Source organism: Engystomops pustulosus, chromosome 9, assembly GCF_040894005.1.
Source record: "Engystomops pustulosus chromosome 9, aEngPut4.maternal, whole genome shotgun sequence".
NCBI classification, from domain to species: Eukaryota; Metazoa; Chordata; class Amphibia; order Anura; family Leptodactylidae; genus Engystomops; species Engystomops pustulosus.
The window spans coordinates 110,826,796-110,845,799 of record NC_092419.1 but is presented as its reverse complement, the minus strand read 5'-3'; the positions used below and the strand labels follow the sequence as shown (position 1 = coordinate 110,845,799).

General features: G+C 48.4%; 1 protein-coding gene across 1 annotated transcript; it reads left to right on the top strand.

The window, feature by feature from the left end:
- Positions 1-1,681: 1,681 nt before the first annotated feature.
- Positions 1,682-10,886, top strand: PRDM12 (PR/SET domain 12). Its single transcript, XM_072125684.1, has 5 exons — positions 1,682-2,040; positions 4,120-4,310; positions 6,461-6,616; positions 9,695-9,806; positions 10,127-10,886. Exons 1-5 carry the CDS (start codon positions 1,827-1,829, stop codon positions 10,510-10,512), a joined length of 1,059 nt encoding a protein of 352 aa, XP_071981785.1. The 5' UTR covers positions 1,682-1,826; the 3' UTR covers positions 10,513-10,886.
- The last annotated feature ends 8,118 nt before the right edge of the window (positions 10,887-19,004 follow it).

Sequence of the window (19,004 nt, the reverse complement as noted above, 5' to 3'; positions counted from 1 at the left end):
ATCTATCTATCTATCTATCTCCTATCTATCTCCCATCTATCTATCTATCTATCTATCTATCTATCTATCTCATATCTATCTATCTATCTATCTATCTATCTATCTATCTCATATCTATCTATCATCTATCGGATATCTATAACTCTTCTGTATCGTCTATATCTATCTATATCTATAAATCTTTCTCATATCTTTCTATAAATCTATCTGTCTATCTATATCTATAATTCTATCTCATCTCTGAATTGTCGGGAGACTTTCTCCATATTCTCAATGTTCCTTCCTTTAGTCTGGATGAAGCGTTTTTATTTCTTTCCGCTTTTTTCTTCTTCTGCGTTTTCCTTTCCATTCCTTGGATATTTCCTTTTTTTCTCTCCGGTAATTTCTGGGATATTCGGGGGTCTTCTGCCTCCTCCTGGGGGATTTCTCGGTCTTTGCTGAGGGTTTGGTTGGATTTTATTCCTTGTAAAGAGACTGAAGGAGACGGAGACGGAGACAAGACGAGGTGCGGGTTATACAGAGGTTTCTCTGCAATGTGTAGTAATATCTGCAGGACCCCGACTACAGAGAAGGGGGTCGCACATCATAGATGGTTCAGATACGGACCCGTTTATCCACATAAAAACTCAGAAATGAAGTTCCTTTAGCGGAGGTTACAAAATGTTCGCAGAATGGATGGAGGCATCTATCAGCAATGGATGGAGGTAGATACATAGATCCGAAACGAAAGAAAAGAATACGGAGGGAAGAAAAACGAAAAAATGACAGAAGCAAAGAAGGAAGAGAAGGAACAAACGAATAATGTACATGCATGAAGGAAGGAAAAACGAAAAGGAAAGAAGGAAGAAGAAGAAAAATAGGGGAACGAAACGGGAGATAGAACGATGGGAAAGAAGTAAAGAGGGAAAGGAAAGGAATGGAAGAGGGCAAATAATGGGAGATAGAAAGAAGGAAAGATAGATAGATTGATAGACAGACAGGAGAGAAGGAATAGAAAGAAGGATGGAAGGGAGCAAAAAAAATCCGAGGAAACGAAGAAGGGAAATAGAAAAAAGGAAAGATACATAGAAAAGAAGGATGAAAGGAAGCAAAAGAAAACCAAAGGAAACGAAGAATGGGAGATAGATTATAGGAAAGCATAAAGGAAGGATAGAAGGAAGCAGAAGGAAATGAAGAATGAGAGAGATATATAAGAAAGAAGGAAAGAAGGAATAAAAAGAAGGATGGAAGAAAGGAAGCAAAAGGAAACGAATAATTCGAAATAGAATATAGGAAAGATAGATAGATAGACAGGAGAGAAGGAATAGAAAGAAGGAAAAGAAAACCGAGATAACGAAGAATTGGAGATCGAAGGAAGGAAATAATAGAAAACCGAGGAAACCAAGAAGGTGATAAGACAGAAGGACGAGAAAGAAGGGAAGGAACGAATCTAGAAAGACATTGATGGAAATAGGGATGGGAGAGACATAGTTAGGGGGCTGCATGTGACATGTGGGGGTCTTCATCTCTTTGGCCCCTCCTGGGCTCGGAGAAGTTTTGGGGAGCAGGTGCCTGTGGGTGGTGGGTGCTCCTGTGCTGGGCTGTCTCTCCCCTCCTCCTCCTCTGCTGTCTCTTTATGTGGCTGTCTCTCAGGGGAGGAGGGGTCTCTCTCTTCTTCTCTGTTATCACGTCAAGGAGGTCATTAATAACCAATTAGGAGGTCACCCAGGCCCCTTATATAGAGGGAAGGGCTGCAGGGAGGACAGAGCCTCAGTGTGAGGAGGTAGAGGGGAACTGCACAGTCCTACAGCACCAGCACCACCTGCCCCAGCACCAGCACCAGACCCATGATGGGCTCAGTGCTCCCCGCAGAAGCCCTGGTCCTGAAGAAGCCCCCGGGCCTGTCCCTGGCGGAGATGATCACCTCGGACATCCTGCACAGCTTCCTCTATGGCCGCTGGAGGAACGTCCTGGGGGAGCAGCTGTTCGAGGAGAAGAGTAACCACAGCAGCCCCAAAACTGCCTTCACTGCTGAGGTCCTGGCACAATCCTTCTCCGGAGGTAAGTGCCCCAGTAGCCACCACCTGGACCTCCAGCAACTACCAGCCTGTGCCCCCAGCAGCCACCACCCTGTGCCCACAGCACCCTGTCCCCCAGCATCCTGTGCCCCCCAGCACCCTGTGCCCCCAGGAGCCACCACCTTGTGTCCCAAGCATCCTGTCTCCCAGGACCCTGTACCCCCAGCAGCCACCACCCTATACCCCAGGAGCCACCACCCTATGCCCCAAGCATCCTGTACCCCCAGGAGCCACCACCCTGTGCCCCAGCATCCTTTCCCCCAGCACACTGTACCCCCAGAATCCTGTCCCCCAGCGCCCTGTACCCCCAGAATCCTGTCCCCCAGCGCCCTGTACCCCCAGAATCCTGTTCCCCCAGAACTCTGTACCCCCAGCACCCTGTCCGCCAGGACCCTGTACCCCCAGTGTCCTGTACCCCCAGCATCCTGTCCGCCAGGACCCTGTACCCCCAGTGTCCTGTACCCCCAGTGTCCTGTACCCCCAGTGTCCTGTACCCCCAGCATCCTGTCCGCCAGGACCCTGTACCCCCAGTGTCCTGTACCCCCCGTGTCCTGTACCCCCAGTGTCCTGTACCCCCAGTGTCCTGTACCCCCAGCATCCTGTCCGCCAGGACCCTGTACCCCCAGTGTCCTGTACCCCGCAGCTTCCCCTTCTTAAAGCCGTTAAATTGTAGCGGATTTTACATTAGAACTTTCCTCCTGTAAATATTTGTTACTTTTCATCCAAATATTTTGCGTTCGTTCTTTTTCTCTCTTCTCCTCCGTCGGTTCCCATCAGATTCTCCTCCTTCCCCCAGTGTCGCCCCCTCTTTCCCGCATGTAATGGAGTCTCAGGGGGGGAGAAGCTTTTACATTCATTTTGTTAACTTGAGTTTGACCTGAGAAAAAGTTTCCACTTAAACCAACTTAAAAAGATTCCAGAGAAGAAGAAAGTGTCGCATTCTGTGAGATGTCTGGGGTCCTCATTCATCAGTCCGTGCCCCCCCAGGTCCTGCTCCTGGCATCCATGAAGGGGCATTAGGACTCCCATTATCCTCTATGTTCCTTCCCTAATTGACCATGAAGACTAATTCCCCTCCATTCACTGGATGTCAGGCAGATAATCTCCCGTTTTGTCGCTGGAATTCCTCCCGACACGACTGCGATGTCTCTGCGACACTTTCCATACAGACTAATGAATTTAGAATGAGCCATTTCTTTCTTGTTGGGTTTCATGAATGCCCATCACTTTACCAGGGAGATGGGGGGCTCCCAGCGCCCCCCTGTCTGCGGCTCCTATTGTCGCAGGTTTCCCTTTCACTTGTGGCTTTTTCTCAGAAGTTTTTGTTAACTTCTTTTTGCTGCATTTCGATAGATTTTGGGAACCTGGGAGAAGGTGTTCGGGGTCCAGACACGGGGGGTTCATCCTTCATTTCATTATAATTTAATTATAAAATGTGTAACAATCTAGTAAATGGAATGTTCTAAATAAGAATAATTTACAGTGACTTTTCTGTTACAATGTATCAGGATTTTATGATAAAATGTGCAAAAAGCCCTGGTCAGAATTATTTTACTAGGGATAGTGTTTCGTTACAATGTATCAGGATTTTATGATAAAATGTGCAAAAAGCCCTGGTCAGAATTATTTTACTAGTAACAATTTACAGGATTAGTGTTTCGTTACAATGTATCAGGATTTTATGATAAAATGTGTAAAAAAGCCCTGGTCAGAATTATTTTACTAGGGATAGTGTTTCGTTACAATGTATCGGGATTTTATTATAAACTTGTTGCGATAAATAATGAGAACAGAGGAAATGTCTTGTAAAATCTGCGGGGATCGGGATCAGATTCGGGAAACCTCGGGACAATTCATCGGTTTTCTGCCGCAGGATCGGAGCCGATGCCTTGAGATTTTTCTATGATTGTTTTCAATTAGGATTGGAACGATTTTGAAGATAAATTGTTATTATTGTATTTGATTGCTTGTAGTCGGTAGTCGGCAGGCTGCATGAGTGCGGGATAATTCCCCGGTTGTCGGGGTGGTCGCAGGGTCTCACCTGCCTCTTGTCCCCCTGCAGAGGTGCAGAAGTTGTCCAGCCTGGTCCTGCCCTCGGAGGTCATCATCGCCCAGAGCTCCATCCCTGGGGAAGGGCTGGGAATCTTCTCCAAAACCTGGATTAAGGCCGGGACAGAGATGGGGCCCTTCACCGGCAGAGTCATCTCCCCCGAACATGTGGACCTGTGCAAGAACAACAACCTGATGTGGGAGGTAAGTACCGATGACCCCTCAGGGGAGAAACTCATTGAATGAAATGAGCTGCATCCTGGAGATTGATGGCATTGTTCATTGATGTCTATCACACAGCAGCAGTGCCGCTCCATTGTGTGAGCTGTCAGGACAATTGCCTTAAATTGACCCTCTGGATGTCAATGATAGCAGAGGGGAGGGGGTCAGAGGTCAGGGGGGGCATCACCTAAAACTTCCCACACAGTCTCTGTACTACAATGTGGAGACACTATAACTCCCAGCATGTCACGATAGGCTGGGGGTGGTAGTGTCTCTTCAGTTGGGGATCCATGACATTTATTACCCCTCGTGTGTAATCTCACTGACAGGAGATTATCTGGGGGGGGGGGGGGGCATGGATAGTTCTAGAGGTGGAAATAGAAAACAATGATAGAGGTGAGACAGATTATTATAGGATGGAGGGATAAAAAGATAGAAAAGGCCTAAACATCTGAGAGGAATAGGAGATAGATGAAGGAATTGGTAGGAAGAGTTTGGGGAGTACAAAATTTTAGTTATTGGGAATAGAAATGACCCAAAGTTAGAAGAGTTTAATGTGGAGAAATATTATAGGAAGAAAATAGATCTTATTTACAAATAGACAGATAGATAGAGATAGACATAGGAAATAAATAGAGATTATAGATAGATATTAGATGACAGATAGAAGGAAGGATGGATAGATAGATAGATAGATAGATAGATAGATAGGAGATAGATAGATAGATAGATAGATAGATAGGAGATAGATAGATAGATAGATGATAGATAGATAGATAGGAGATAGATAGATGATAGATAGATAGGAGATAGATAGATAGATAGATAGGAGATAGATAGATGATAGATAGATAGGAGATAGATAGATAGATAGATAGATATGAGATAGATAGATATGAGATAGATAGATAGATAGATAGGAGATAGATAGGAGATAGATAGATAGATATGAGATAGATAGATAGAAGATAGATAGATAGATAGATAGATATGAGATAGATAGATAGATAGATAGGAGATAGATAGGAGATAGATAGATAGATAGATAGGAGATAGATAGATAGATAGGAGATAGATAGATAGGAGATAGATAGATAGATAGATATGAGATAGATAGATAGATAGATAGATAGGAGATAGATAGGAGATAGATAGATAGATAGATAGATAGATAGGAGATAGATAGATAGATAGGAGATAGATAGGAGATAGATAGGAGATAGATATATAGATAGATAGATAGATAGATAGGAGATAGATAGATAGATAGGAGATAGATAGATAGATAGATAGATAGATAGATAGGAGATAGATAGATAGGAGATAGATAGATAGATAGATAGGAGATAGATAGATAGATAGATAGATAGATAGGAGATAGATAGGAGATAGATAGGAGATAGATAGATAGGAGATAGATAGATAGATAGATAGATAGATAGGAGATAGATAGATAGATAGGAGATAGATAGATAGGAGATAGATAGGAGATAGATAGGAGATAGATAGATAGGAGATAGATAGATAGATAGATAGATAGGAGATAGATAGATAGATAGATAGATAGATAGATAGATAGATAGATAGATAGGAGATAGATAGATAGATAGATGGATAGGAGATAGATAGATAGGAGATAGGAGATAGATAGATAGGAGATAGATAGATAGATAGGAGATAGATAGATAGATAGATAGATAGATAGATAGATAGGAGATAGATAGATGATAGATAGATAGGAGATAGATAGATAGATAGATAGGAGATAGATAGATAGATAGATAGATAGACAGGAGATAGATAGATAGATATGAGATAGATAGATATGAGATAGATAGATAGGAGATAGATAGATATGAGATAGATAGATAGGAGATAGATAGATAGGAGATAGATAGATAGATATGAGATAGATAGGAGATAGATAGATAGATAGATAGATAGGAGATAGATAGATAGATAGATATGAGATAGATAGAAGGTCTCAGTGTTTGGAGCTGCTCTGACTATTTAATACATTTCCTGCGGGGTTTTTGCTTTGCTGCTGATGGATAATTGGATTCTATACGGATGGGATATAGGAGGATGAGATGGATGTTCCCCATTATTAACCCCTTGTTGCTCTGCGCCAGGTCTTCAATGAGGACGGGACGGTGCGTTACTTCATTGATGCCAGCCAGGAGGATCACCGCAGCTGGATGACTTACATCAAGTGCGCCCGCAACGAGCAGGAGCAGAACCTGGAGGTGGTGCAGATCGGGAACAGCATCTTCTACAAAGCCATCGAGGTAAACGCCCCCCGGAGACCACCGAGGAGATTCTCTGGGATGTGGGTGACCGCTGTCTGGGGTCACCCACATTAGCCCCGGAACATTCTAGAACATCAGTGAGGGCTTTATAATGGCGGTACATGCTGAGGTCTGGAACATTCTGTGCGTTGCTCGTCCTCTGGTAATAATGGCTACGGCCGCGGTAACAATAGGACGCAGGAGGAAGGGGGAATCTTCTGAGATTACAGGAAAAAATCAATTTGCCGTCAGACAAATGTCAGGTTCTGGTGAAAGCGCGGAGGGTGAAGCGATGTCAGACGCCTCCGCCCGGCCGCCGCGCTAAACATCACTTACCTAATAGAAGCTTCCGCCCCGGACATTCCTGCATTTACCGGGGACAAACCTTGTCATTATCCCCCAATCACTGCGTGACCCCGGTTATCAGGGAGCCCAACACCGGGGCCACAGAGGAGGGGGCCCGGAGAGACCTTACCTGCCACAGAGGAGGGGGCCCGGAGAGACCTTACCTGCCACAGAGGAGGAGGGGCCCCGGGGAGCCCAACACCGGGGCCACAGAGGAGGGGGCCCGGAGAGACCTTACCTGCCACAGAGGAGGGGGCCCGGAGAGACCTTACCTGCCACAGAGGAGGAGGGGCCCCGGGCAGCTCAACACCGGGGCAACAGAGGAGGGGGCCCGGAGAGACCTTACCTGCCACAGAGGAGGGGGCCCGGAGAGACCTTACCTGCCACAGAGGAGGAGGGGCCCCGGGGAGCTCAACAGCGGGGCCACAGAGGAGGGGGCCCGGAGAGACCTTACCTGCCACAGAGGAGGAGGGGCCCCGGGCAGCTCAACACCGGGGCAACAGAGGAGGGGGCCCGGAGAGACCTTACCTGCCACAGAGGAGGAGGGGCCCCAGGGAGCTCAACACCGGGGCCACAGAGGAGGGGGCCCGGAGAGACCTTACCTGCCACAGAGGAGGAGGGGCCCCGGGCAGCTCAACACCGGGGCAACAGAGGAGGGGGCCCGGAGAGACCTTACCTGCCACAGAGGAGGGGCCCCGGGGAGCTCAACACCGGGGCAACAGAGGAGGGGGCCCGGAGAGACCTTACCTGCCACAGAGGAGGAGGGGCCCCAGGGAGCTCAACACCGGGGCCACAGAGGAGGGGGCCCGGAGAGACCTTACCTGCCACAGAGGAGGAGGGGCCCCGGGCAGCTCAACACCGGGGCAACAGAGGAGGGGGCCCGGAGAGACCTTACCTGCCACAGAGGAGGGGCCCCGGGGAGCTCAACACCGGGGCCACAGAGGAGGGGGCCCGGAGAGACCTTACCTGCCACAGAGGAGGAGGGGCCCCAGGGAGCTCAACACCGGGGCCACAGAGGAGGGGGCCCGGAGAGACCTTACCTGCCACAGAGGAGGAGGGGCCCCAGGGAGCTCAACACCGGGGCCACAGAGGAGGGGGCCCGGAGAGACCTTACCTGCCACAGAGGAGGAGGGGCCCCAGGGAGCTCAACACCGGGGCCACAGAGGAGGGGGCCCGGAGAGACCTTACCTGCCACAGAGGAGGAGGGGCCCCGGGGAGCTCAACACCGGGGCCACAGAGGAGGGGGCCCGGAGAGACCTTACCTGCCACAGAGGAGGAGGGGCCCCTGCGAGATCTTACCTGCAACCGGGGGGGGGGGGGGGGGGGGGCAACAAAGTAACCAGTATAACGTCTAATGACAACCAGATACTGACCTTATAGAGGCCACAGATCTATGATTTATCATCCCGGGGAGAGGAGACTGTACAGGGGGGATACAATCTATTACTCTCTGTTATCAGCCATTACACCCCGGGGAGAGGAGACTGTACAGGGGGGATACAATCTATTACTCTCTGTTATCAGCCATTACATCCCAGGGAGAGGAGACTGTACAGGGGGATACAATCTATTACTTTCTGTTATCAGCCATTACATCCCAGGGAGAGGAGACTGTACAGGGGGATACAATCTATTACTCTCTGTTATCAGCCATTACACCCCGGGGAGAGCAGACTGTACAGAGGGATACAATCTATTACTCTCTGTTATCAGCCACTACATCCCGGGGAGAGCAGACTGTAAAGAGGGATACAATCTATTACTCTCTGTTATCAGCCATTACATCCTGGGGAGAGGAGACTGTACAGGGGGATACAATCTATTACTCTCTGTTATCAGCCATTACACCCCGGGGAGAGGAGATGTACAGGGGGGATACAATCTATTACTCTCTGTTATCAGCCATTACACCCCGGGGAGAGGAGACTGTACAGGGGGGATACAATCTATTACTCTCTGTTATCAGCCATTACATCCTGGGGAGAGGAGACTGTACAGGGGGATACAATCTATTACTCTCTGTTATCAGCCATTACACCCCGGGGAGAGGAGACTGTACAGGGGGGGATACAATCTATTACTCTCTGTTATCAGCCATTACATCCCGGGGAGAGGAGACTGTACAGGGGGGGGGGGGGATACAATCTATTACTCTCTGTTATCAGCCATTACACCCCGGGGAGAGGAGACTGTACAGGGGGGGATACAATCTATTACTCTCTGTTATCAGCCATTACACCCCGGGGAGAGGAGACTGTACAGGGGGGGATACAATCTATTACTCTCTGTTATCAGCCATTACATCCCGGGGAGAGGAGACTGTACAGGGGGATACAATCTATTACTCTCTGTTATCAGCCATTACATCCCGGGGAGAGGAGACTGTACAGGGGGGATACAATCTATTACTCTCTGTTATCAGCCATTACATCCCGGGGAGAGGAGACTGTACAGGGGGGATACAATCTATTACTCTCTGTTATCAGCCATTACATCCCGGGGAGAGGAGACTGTACAGGGGGATACAATCTATTACTCTCTGTTATCAGCCATTACATTCCGGGGAGAGGTGACTGTACAGGGGGGATACAATCTATTACTCTCTGTTATCAGCCATTTCATCCTGGGGAGATCATGGTGCCATTACCTCTGTAGTTTCTGTTGCTGTGGTGCATTATGGGACACTCCCTCTTTATGACTCTGGTTGCTGAGCGTCTCCCTCTTTCCCTGCAGACTATCCCTCCGGACCAGGAGCTGCTGGTGTGGTACAGTAATTCTCAGAACAGTTTTCTCGGGATCCCCGGGGTGCCCGGAATGGAGGAGGAGCAGAAGAAGATCAAACATGGTGAGCAGTGGGGTCCGGGCAGAGCCGGGTGGGTGCAGACATGACCTGGGGAGGGGTGTGGATGCTTTTTGGTGTCCAGCAGGGGGCCAGGGTGCAGATACTTTGTGGTGTCCAGCAGGGGGCCGGGGTGCAGATACTTTGTGGTGTCCAGCAGGGGGCCGGGGTGCAGATACTTTGTGGTGTCCAGCAGGGGGCCGGGGTGCAGATACTTTGTGGTGTCCAGCAGGGGGCCGGGGTGCAGATGAGTCCGGTTATGAGGAATGGGGGGGTCATTAATGTCATTTGATATGTAACTAATCTCCGGCCTTTGCCCCCTGTAGATGAGTTTGGTGGCGTGGATTCGGCGGTCCCCCCCCTGACCGGCCGCATGCGCTGTGTGATCTGCCACCGCGGCTTCAACTCCCGCAGTAACCTGCGCTCCCACATGAGGATCCACACGCTGGACAAGCCCTTCGTGTGCCGCTTCTGCAACCGCCGCTTCAGCCAGTCCTCCACGCTACGTAACCACGTCCGGCTGCACACCGGGGAGCGCCCCTACAAGTGCCAGGTCTGCCAGAGCGCCTACTCCCAGCTGGCCGGCCTCCGCGCCCACCAGAAGAGCGCCCGGCATCGCCCCTCCAACAGCTCCCTGCAGGCTCACTCCCCCAACCTGCCCGTGCCGCACCCCGCCGCCCTGGCGCACCACATCCCCACCATGGTGCTGTGAAGACCCCGCCGACAGACTCTGATAGCAAATGTCCCGGTGGCCACTTACTGCCCCAATTCTACCCATCGTCTACTACCAAAACAATGGCCGCCAGAATCCAGCAAGGACTGCGGGGACATGCGCGGCTCCGCCCACAGTGTAAGCTCTAAGCAGCCGCGGGCACCCGACCCCAGGTCATCACAGGTGTCATCAGGAAAGGGTTAACTGGAATCTTTTTGAGGCTATTTGGCCTCCGTTCTGTATATAATAATGTATAAATCTATAAATGTCTATAAATATCTATACAGATTCTATCTATATATCTATATATACGGCTCCTGTATTATATATGTAAGTAATTTCTACATCTCTGTATCTATCACATTCCAATAAAAGAAGGAAATTTATTTTGTGAAATTAATTCCTTGCAAAAGAATTCAAATTTATTTTCTGTTCTTCTATCATTTCTTATTTTCTCTTTCGTTCTTTCTAATGATCCGTTGTTGGCGGCTGAAATTTTTTTATTCCTTTTTACATATAAAACAAGGAGATTATTTGACAGATTTTATTTTTTAATTTCTGTGTCGAATTTTTTCGTTTACATTTATTTGTAAATATTTATATTTTTATTTTCTGATTTATTCTTTTTTAATTTTGCAGTAAATGTCACATTTCTGGTTGTTTTATGTAGAATTACAGGATTATATTCAATTAATGTTCTTTTGTTTTAACAAAAAAACAAAAAACGCACACACAAAAAAAATCTAAATCGGAGCTTCCTCTGCCGTCCATAAACAATCGACGTCTCCACAATTTGTTCTTTTGTATCTTAAAACGGCAACAAATGGATCCATCAATAAACAAAGAGCCGCCGCCGCTCCCCTCAAGATCCGGAATTCGAATCAATTTATCAATTTTAAGTCTTGATAAAACCTTATTAAAAAAACACAAAGAAAAAAAATGACAAATATACAACCGAATAATCATATGATATAAATCTAATAATAATAACATGAGAAAAGGATTTAAAGAGGAAAAACATTAAAAAAAAATCTCTTACAGTTGAACAAAAAAATTGTTTCTAAAAAAATAAATGATAAAAAAAGTCAATTAAAAAAATGAGGTAATTAAAGATATTTCTAGTCATTATATGGAGAAAATGAAAAAAAAAAAACTTTCATGTTTATTTTCTTTTTATTGGAAAACAAAAAAAAGAAAAAGGGGAAAAAAAAAATCAAAAGTAGCAAAACGGCAAAAATCATCTGTGATGGAATTTATCACAAGACACAAAGATGAATAAATAATCCAAAAATCCCAACAATCAAGGGAATAAAAATGTAAGAGGAATAATTAGACATTTAAAATAAGATCTGAAAATGAACGGAGGAAACATGTAAATTATTATTATAATTATTATTAATATGCAAATAACTATTTTATTTACAAAATGCATTTGATAATAAACGCAGTTGTTAATGTATACAAGTAATAACGTCATTTATTGAAATAATATTCTGAACAAATTATTATTATTTTTATTAAAACTCCATTATTGTTATTATTATTATTATTATATGATGTTTTATTTGTTTCATAATTGTTGAAAGTTGTTCCAACTGAACCCTGATGGTGGCCTGGGTACGGTGCATCAGGTTGCGGTGAGGTGGCGCTCCCTGGTGGTGATGAGGTGAAGGTCAGGTGGTGTTCTCTAGTGACAATCAGATGACGTTCCTGGTGGTCGGTCAGGTGGTGCTCCCTGGTGGTCGGTCAGGTGGCGCTCCCTGGTGGTGTTTTAGATGGTGCTCCCTGGTAATGGTCAGGTGGCGCTCCCTGGTTGAGGTCAGGTGGTGCTCCCTGGTGGTCCATCAGGTGCCGCTCCCTGGTGGCGGTAAGGTGGTGCTCCCTGGTGGCGGTAAGGTGGTGCTCCCTGGTGGCGATCAGGTGGTGCTCCCTGGTGATGGTCAGGTGCCGCTCCCTGGTGGTCGGTCAGGTGCCGCTCCCTGGTGGCGGTAAGGTGGTGCTCCCTGGTAATGGTCAGGTGCCGCTCCCTGGTTGAGGTCAGGTGGCGCTCCCTGGTGGCGGTCAGGTGGTGCTCCCTGGTGACGGTCAGGTGCTGCTCCCTGGTGGCGGTAAGGTGGTGCTCCCTGGTGACGGTCAGGTGCTGCTCCCTGGTGGCGGTAAGGTGGTGCTCCCTGGTAATGGTCAGGTGGCGCTCCCTGGTTGAGGTCAGGTGGCGCTCCCTGGTGGCGGTCAGGTGGTGCTCCCTGGTGGCGGTCAGAAGGCGCTCCCTGGTGGCGGTCAGAAGGCGCTCCCTGGTGGCGGTCAGAAGGCGCTCCCTGGTGGCGGTAAGGTGGTGCTCCCTGGTGATGGTTAGGTGGCACTCCCTGGTGGCGGTGAGGTTGCGCTACCTGGTGGTCGGTCAGGTGGTGCTCCCTGGTGGCGATCAGGTGGTGCTCCCTGGTGATGGTCAGGTGCCGCTCCCTGGTGGTCGGTCAGGTGCCGCTCCCTGGTGGCGGTAAGGTGGTGCTCCCTGGTAATGGTCAGGTGCCGCTCCCTGGTTGAGGTCAGGTGGCGCTCCCTGGTGGCGGTCAGGTGGTGCTCCCTGGTGACGGTCAGGTGCTGCTCCCTGGTGGCGGTAAGGTGGTGCTCCCTGGTGACGGTCAGGTGCTGCTCCCTGGTGGCGGTAAGGTGGTGCTCCCTGGTAATGGTCAGGTGGCGCTCCCTGGTTGAGGTCAGGTGGCGCTCCCTGGTGGCGGTAAGGTGGTGCTCCCTGGTGATGGTTAGGTGGCACTCCCTGGTGGCGGTGAGGTTGCGCTACCTGGTGGTCGGTCAGGTGGTGCTCCCTGGTGGCGATCAGGTGGTGCTCCCTGGTGATGGTCAGGTGCCGCTCCCTGGTGGTCGGTCAGGTGCCGCTCCCTGGTGGCGGTAAGGTGGTGCTCCCTGGTAATGGTCAGGTGCCGCTCCCTGGTTGAGGTCAGGTGGCGCTCCCTGGTGGCGGTCAGGTGGTGCTCCCTGGTGACGGTCAGGTGCTGCTCCCTGGTGGCGGTAAGGTGGTGCTCCCTGGTGACGGTCAGGTGCTGCTCCCTGGTGGCGGTAAGGTGGTGCTCCCTGGTAATGGTCAGGTGGCGCTCCCTGGTTGAGGTCAGGTGGCGCTCCCTGGTGGCGGTCAGGTGGTGCTCCCTGGTGGCGGTCAGAAGGCGCTCCCTGGTGGCGGTCAGAAGGCGCTCCCTGGTGGCGGTCAGAAGGCGCTCCCTGGTGGCGGTAAGGTGGTGCTCCCTGGTGATGGTTAGGTGGCACTCCCTGGTGGCGGTGAGGTTGCGCTACCTGGTGGTCGGTCAGGTGGTGCTCCCTGGTGGCGGTCAGGTGGTGCTCCCTGGTGATGGTCAGGTGCCGCTCCCTGGTGTCGGTAAGGTGGTGCTCCCTGGTGACGGTTAGGTGCCGCTCCCTGGTGGCGATCAGGTGGTGCTCCCTGGTGGTCGGTCAGGTGCCGCTCCCTGGTGGTCGGTCAGGTGCCGCTCCCTGGTGGTTGGTCAGGTGCCACTCCCTGGTGGTCGGTCAGGTGCCGCTCCCTGGTAATGGTCAGGTGCCACTCCCTGGTAATGGTCAGGTGCCGCTCCCTGGTTGAGGTCAGATGGCGCTCCCTGGTGGCGGTCAGGTGCCGCTCCCTGGTGGCGATCAGGTGGTGCTCCCTGGTGGTCGGTCAGGTGCCGCTCCCTGGTGGTCGGTCAGGTGCCGCTCCCTGGTGGTCGGTCAGGTGCCGCTCCCTGGTAATGGTCAGGTGCCACTCCCTGGTAATGGTCAGGTGCCGCTCCCTGGTTGAGGTCAGATGGCGCTCCCTGGTGGTGGTCAGGTGCCGCTCCCTGGTGGTCGGTCAGGTGCCGCTCCCTGGTGGTCGGTCAGGTGCCGCTCCCTGGTGGTCGGTCAGGTACCGGTCCCTGGTAAGGTGGTGCTCCCTGGTGATGGTTAGGTGGCACTCCCTGGTGGCGGTCAGGTTGCGCTACCTGGTTGAGGTCAGGTGGCGCTCCCTGGTGCCGGTCAGGTGGCGCTCCCTGGTGGCGGTCAGGTGCCGCTCCCTGGTGGCGGTCAGGTGCCGCTCCCTGGTGGCGGTAAGGTGGTGCTCTCTGGTGGCGGTCAGGTGGTGCTCCCTGGTGGCGGTAAGGTGGTGCTCCCTGGTGATGGTTAGGTGGCACTCCCTGGTGGCGGTCAGGTGGTGCTCCCTGGTGGCGGTCAGGTGCCGCTCCCTGGTGATGGTCAGGTGCCGCTCCATGGTGGCGGTAAGGTGGCGCTCCCTGGTGGTCCGTCAGGTGGCGCTAGCTGGTGGCAGTAAAGTGGCGCCCCCTGGTGGCGGCTTGGGGTAGTTTTGCGTATTTTGGGCTGGGGACTGCGATACGCGAGGCGCGGCTCATTTTTCTTTTGTGATTCTGCTGTAAATCTCACAACAAAAAGACCAGTGTCGGGGGGCGGTGAGGTGGGGGCTGTCAGCAGCGGCGCAGCGTATGTGCGGGCCCCCCCCCCCCCCCCCCGAGCGGCAGCTAATGCACTTGACAATTGTTGGTATCCGGATACAATGGAATGTTCTCGGCGGTAACCTTGATCCTCGCTGACCCGCTTTATGTCAGGTACAATGGCGCGAAGATGGTGGAGTATGCGGGCACAATGCGATGCGTCTCTCTATTAGCCGCACGCCCGGGTTATCATCGCCCCATTGTCACCACAAAATGGAGATTCTGAACTGATTACTTGACCCGACGTCCAGAGACGACATCAACGGATGCTCAATTACCGGGAACATCTACAGGGAAAAGATGGAATTTTAATATTCTGGAAAATGTATTTCACATTTTATCCTTTATTATTCCATTTCTATAGATCCAAATAATCATCTCCCAACAGGAAAGAAAGAAAACGAAGGAAATCTATTTATCTCATCTCCTATCTATCTATCTATCTATCTATCTATCTATATCATATCTATCTATCTATCTATCTATCTATATCATATCTATCTATCTATCTATCTATCTATCTCCTATCTATCTATCTCCTATCTATCTATCTATCTATCTATCTATCTATCTATCTATCTATCTCCTATCTATCTATCTATCTATCTATCTATCTATCTCCTATCTATCTATCTATCTCCTATCTATCTATCTATCTATCTATCTATCTATCTATCTCCTATCTATCTATCTATCTCCTATCTATCTATCTCCTATCTATCTATCTCCTATCTATATATCTATCTATATATCTATCTCCTATCTATCTCCTATCTATCTATCTATCTATCTATCTATCTATCTATCTATCTATCTCCTATCTATCTCCTATCTATCTATCTCCTATCTATCTCCTATCTATCTATCTATCTATCTATCTCCTATCTATCTATCTATCTATCTATCTATATCATATCTATCTATCTATCTATCTATCTATCTATATCATATCTATCTATCTATCTATCTATCTATCTCCTATCTATCTATCTATCTATCTATCTATCTATCTATCTATATCATATCTATCTATCTATCTATCTATCTCCTATCTATCTATCTATCTATCTCCTATCTATCTATCTATCTATCTCCTATCTATCTATCTATCTCCTATCTATCTATCTCCTATCTATCTATCTCCTATCTATATATCTATCTATATATATATCTATCTCCTATCTATCTCCTATCTATCTATCTATCTATCTATCTATCTATCTATCTATCTATCTATCTATCTCCTATCTATCTCCTATCTATCTATCTCCTATCTATCTCCTATCTATCTATCTATCTATCTATCTATCTCCTATCTATCTATCTATCTATCTATCTCCTATCTATCTATCTCCTATCTATCTATCTATCTATCTATCTATCTCCTATCTATCTATCTATCTATCTATCTCCTATCTATCTATCTATCTATCTATCTCCTATCTATCTATCTATCCCCTATCTATCTATCTCCTATCTATATATCTATCTATATATCTATCTATCTCCTATCTATCTCCTATCTATCTATCTATCTATCTCCTATCTATCTATCTATCTATCTATCTCCTATCTATCTCCTATCTATCTATCTATCTATCTATCTATCTATCTATCTATCTCCTATCTATCTATATATCTATCTGTCTGTCTATCTATCTCCTATCTATCTATCTCTCTCCCATCTATCTATCATCTATCTATCTATCTATCTCCTATCTATCTATCTCCTATCTATCTATCTCCTATCTATCTATCTATCTATCTATCTATCTATCTATCTATCTATATCTGTCTCTATATGTATCTATCCATCTCTCTCTCCATCTCTCTCTCTCTCTGTCTCACTGTCTATCTATATCTCTCTCTATATCAACATTTCTTTCTCTCTCCATCTCTCTCTTTACATCTCTCTATCTCTCTTTTTCCATATCTAGCTCTCCATCTCTCTCTATCTCTCTTTTTCCATATTTATCTCTCTCTCTCTCTCCTCATTCCCTGGATCCTGTTCTTCCTCTCTCTCCATCTCTCTCTCTCTCTCTGCTCATTCCTGGATCCTGTTCTTCCTCTCTCTCTCTCTCTTTCCATCTCTCTCTCTCTCTCTCTCTCTCCTCATTCCTGGATTCTGTTCTTCCTCTCTCTCTCTCTTTCCATCTCTCTCTCTCCATCTCTCTCTCCTCATTCCTGGATCCTGTTCTTCCTCTCCCTTTCCATCTCTCTCTCTCTCTCTCTCCTCATTCCTGGATTCTGTTCTTCCTCTCTCTCTCTCTTTCCATCTCTCTCTCTCCATCTCTCTCTCCTCATTCCTGGATCCTGTTCTTCCTCTCTCTCTCCATCTCTCTCTCTCTCTCTCTCCTCATTCCTGGATCCTGTTCTTCCTCTCCCTTTCCATCTCTCTCTCTCTCTCTCTCCTCATTCCTGGATCCTGTTCTTCCTCTCTCTTTCCATCTCTCTCTCTCTCTCTCTCCTCATTCCTGGATCCTGTTCTTCCTCTCTCTCTCTCTTTCCATCTCTCTCTCTCCATCTCTCTCTCCTCATTCCCTGGATCCTGTTCTTCCTCTCTCTTTCCATCATCTCTCTCTCTGCTCATTCCTGGATCCTGTTCTTCCTCTCTCTCTCCATCTCTCTCTCTCTCTCTCCTCATTCCTGGATCCTGTTCTTCCTCTCTCTTTCCATCTCTCTCTCTCTCTCTCCTCATTCCTGGATCCTGTTCTTCCTCTCTCTCTCCATCTCTCTCTCTCTCTCTCTCCTCATTCCTGGATCCTGTTCTTCCTCTCTCTTTCCATCTCTCTCTCCATCTCTCTCTCTGCTCATTCCTGGATCCTGTTCTTCCTCTCTCTCTCCATCTCTCTCTCTCTCTCTCCTCATTCCTGGATCCTGTTCTTCCTCTCTCTTTCCATCTCTCTCTCTCTCTCTCCTCATTCCTGGATCCTGTTCTTCCTCTCTCTCTCCATCTCTCTCTCTCTCTCTCTCCTCATTCCTGGATCCTGTTCTTCCTCTCTCTTTCCATCTCTCTCTCTCTCTCTCTCCTCATTCCTGGATCCTGTTCTTCCTCTCTCTTTCCATCTCTCTCTCTCTCTCTCTCCTCATTCCTGGATCCTGTTCTTCCTCTCTCTCTCTCTTTTCATCTCTCTCTCTCCATCTCTCTCTCCTCATTCCCTGGATCCTGTTCTTCCTCTCTCTCTCCATCTCTCTCTCTCTCTCTGCTCATTCCTGGATCCTGTTCTTCCTCTCTCTTTCCATCTCTCTCTCTCTCTCTCTCTCCTCATTCCTGGATCCTGTTCTTCCTCTCTCTCTCTCTTTCCATCTCTCTCTCTCCATCTCTCTCTCCTCATTCCCTGGATCCTGTTCTTCCTCTCTCTTTCCATCATCTCTCTCTCTGCTCATTCCTGGATCCTGTTCTTCCTCTCTCTCCATCTCTCTCTCTCTCTCTCCTCATTCCTGGATCCTGTTCTTCCTCTCTCTTTCCATCTCTCTCTCCATCTCTCTCTCTGCTCATTCCTGGATCCTGTTCTTCCTCTCTCTCTCCATCTCTCTCTCTCTCTCTCCTCATTCCTGGATCCTGTTCTTCCTCTCTCTTTCCATCTCTCTCTCTCTCTCTCCTCATTCCTGGATCCTGTTCTTCCTCTCTCTCTCCATCTCTCTCTCTCTCTCTCTCCTCATTCCTGGATCCTGTTCTTCCTCTCTCTTTCCATCTCTCTCTCTCTCTCTCTCCTCATTCCTGGATCCTGTTCTTCCTCTCTCTTTCCATCTCTCTCTCTCTCTCTCTCCTCATTCCTGGATCCTGTTCTTCCTCTCTCTCTCTCTTTTCATCTCTCTCTCTCCATCTCTCTCTCCTCATTCCCTGGATCCTGTTCTTCCTCTCTCTCTCCATCTCTCTCTCTCTCTCTGCTCATTCCTGGATCCTGTTCTTCCTCTCTCTTTCCATCTCTCTCTCTCTCTCTCTCTCCTCATTCCTGGATCCTGTTCTTCCTCTCTCTCTCTCTTTCCATCTCTCTCTCTCCATCT

What these genes read in the sequence shown, in the direction of transcription:
- PRDM12 (XM_072125684.1), top strand. Translation starts at nt 1,827, where the DNA reads ATGATGGGCTCAGTGCTCCCCGCAGAAGCCCTGGTCCTGAAGAAGCCC. An exon ending in TCTTCTACAAAGCCATCGAG is followed by an intron (nt 6,617 to 9,694) that starts GTAAACGCCCCC and finishes CTTTCCCTGCAG; the next exon opens with ACTATCCCTCCGGACCAGGA. An exon ending in GCAGAAGAAGATCAAACATG is followed by an intron (nt 9,807 to 10,126) that starts GTGAGCAGTGGG and finishes TGCCCCCTGTAG; the next exon opens with ATGAGTTTGGTGGCGTGGAT.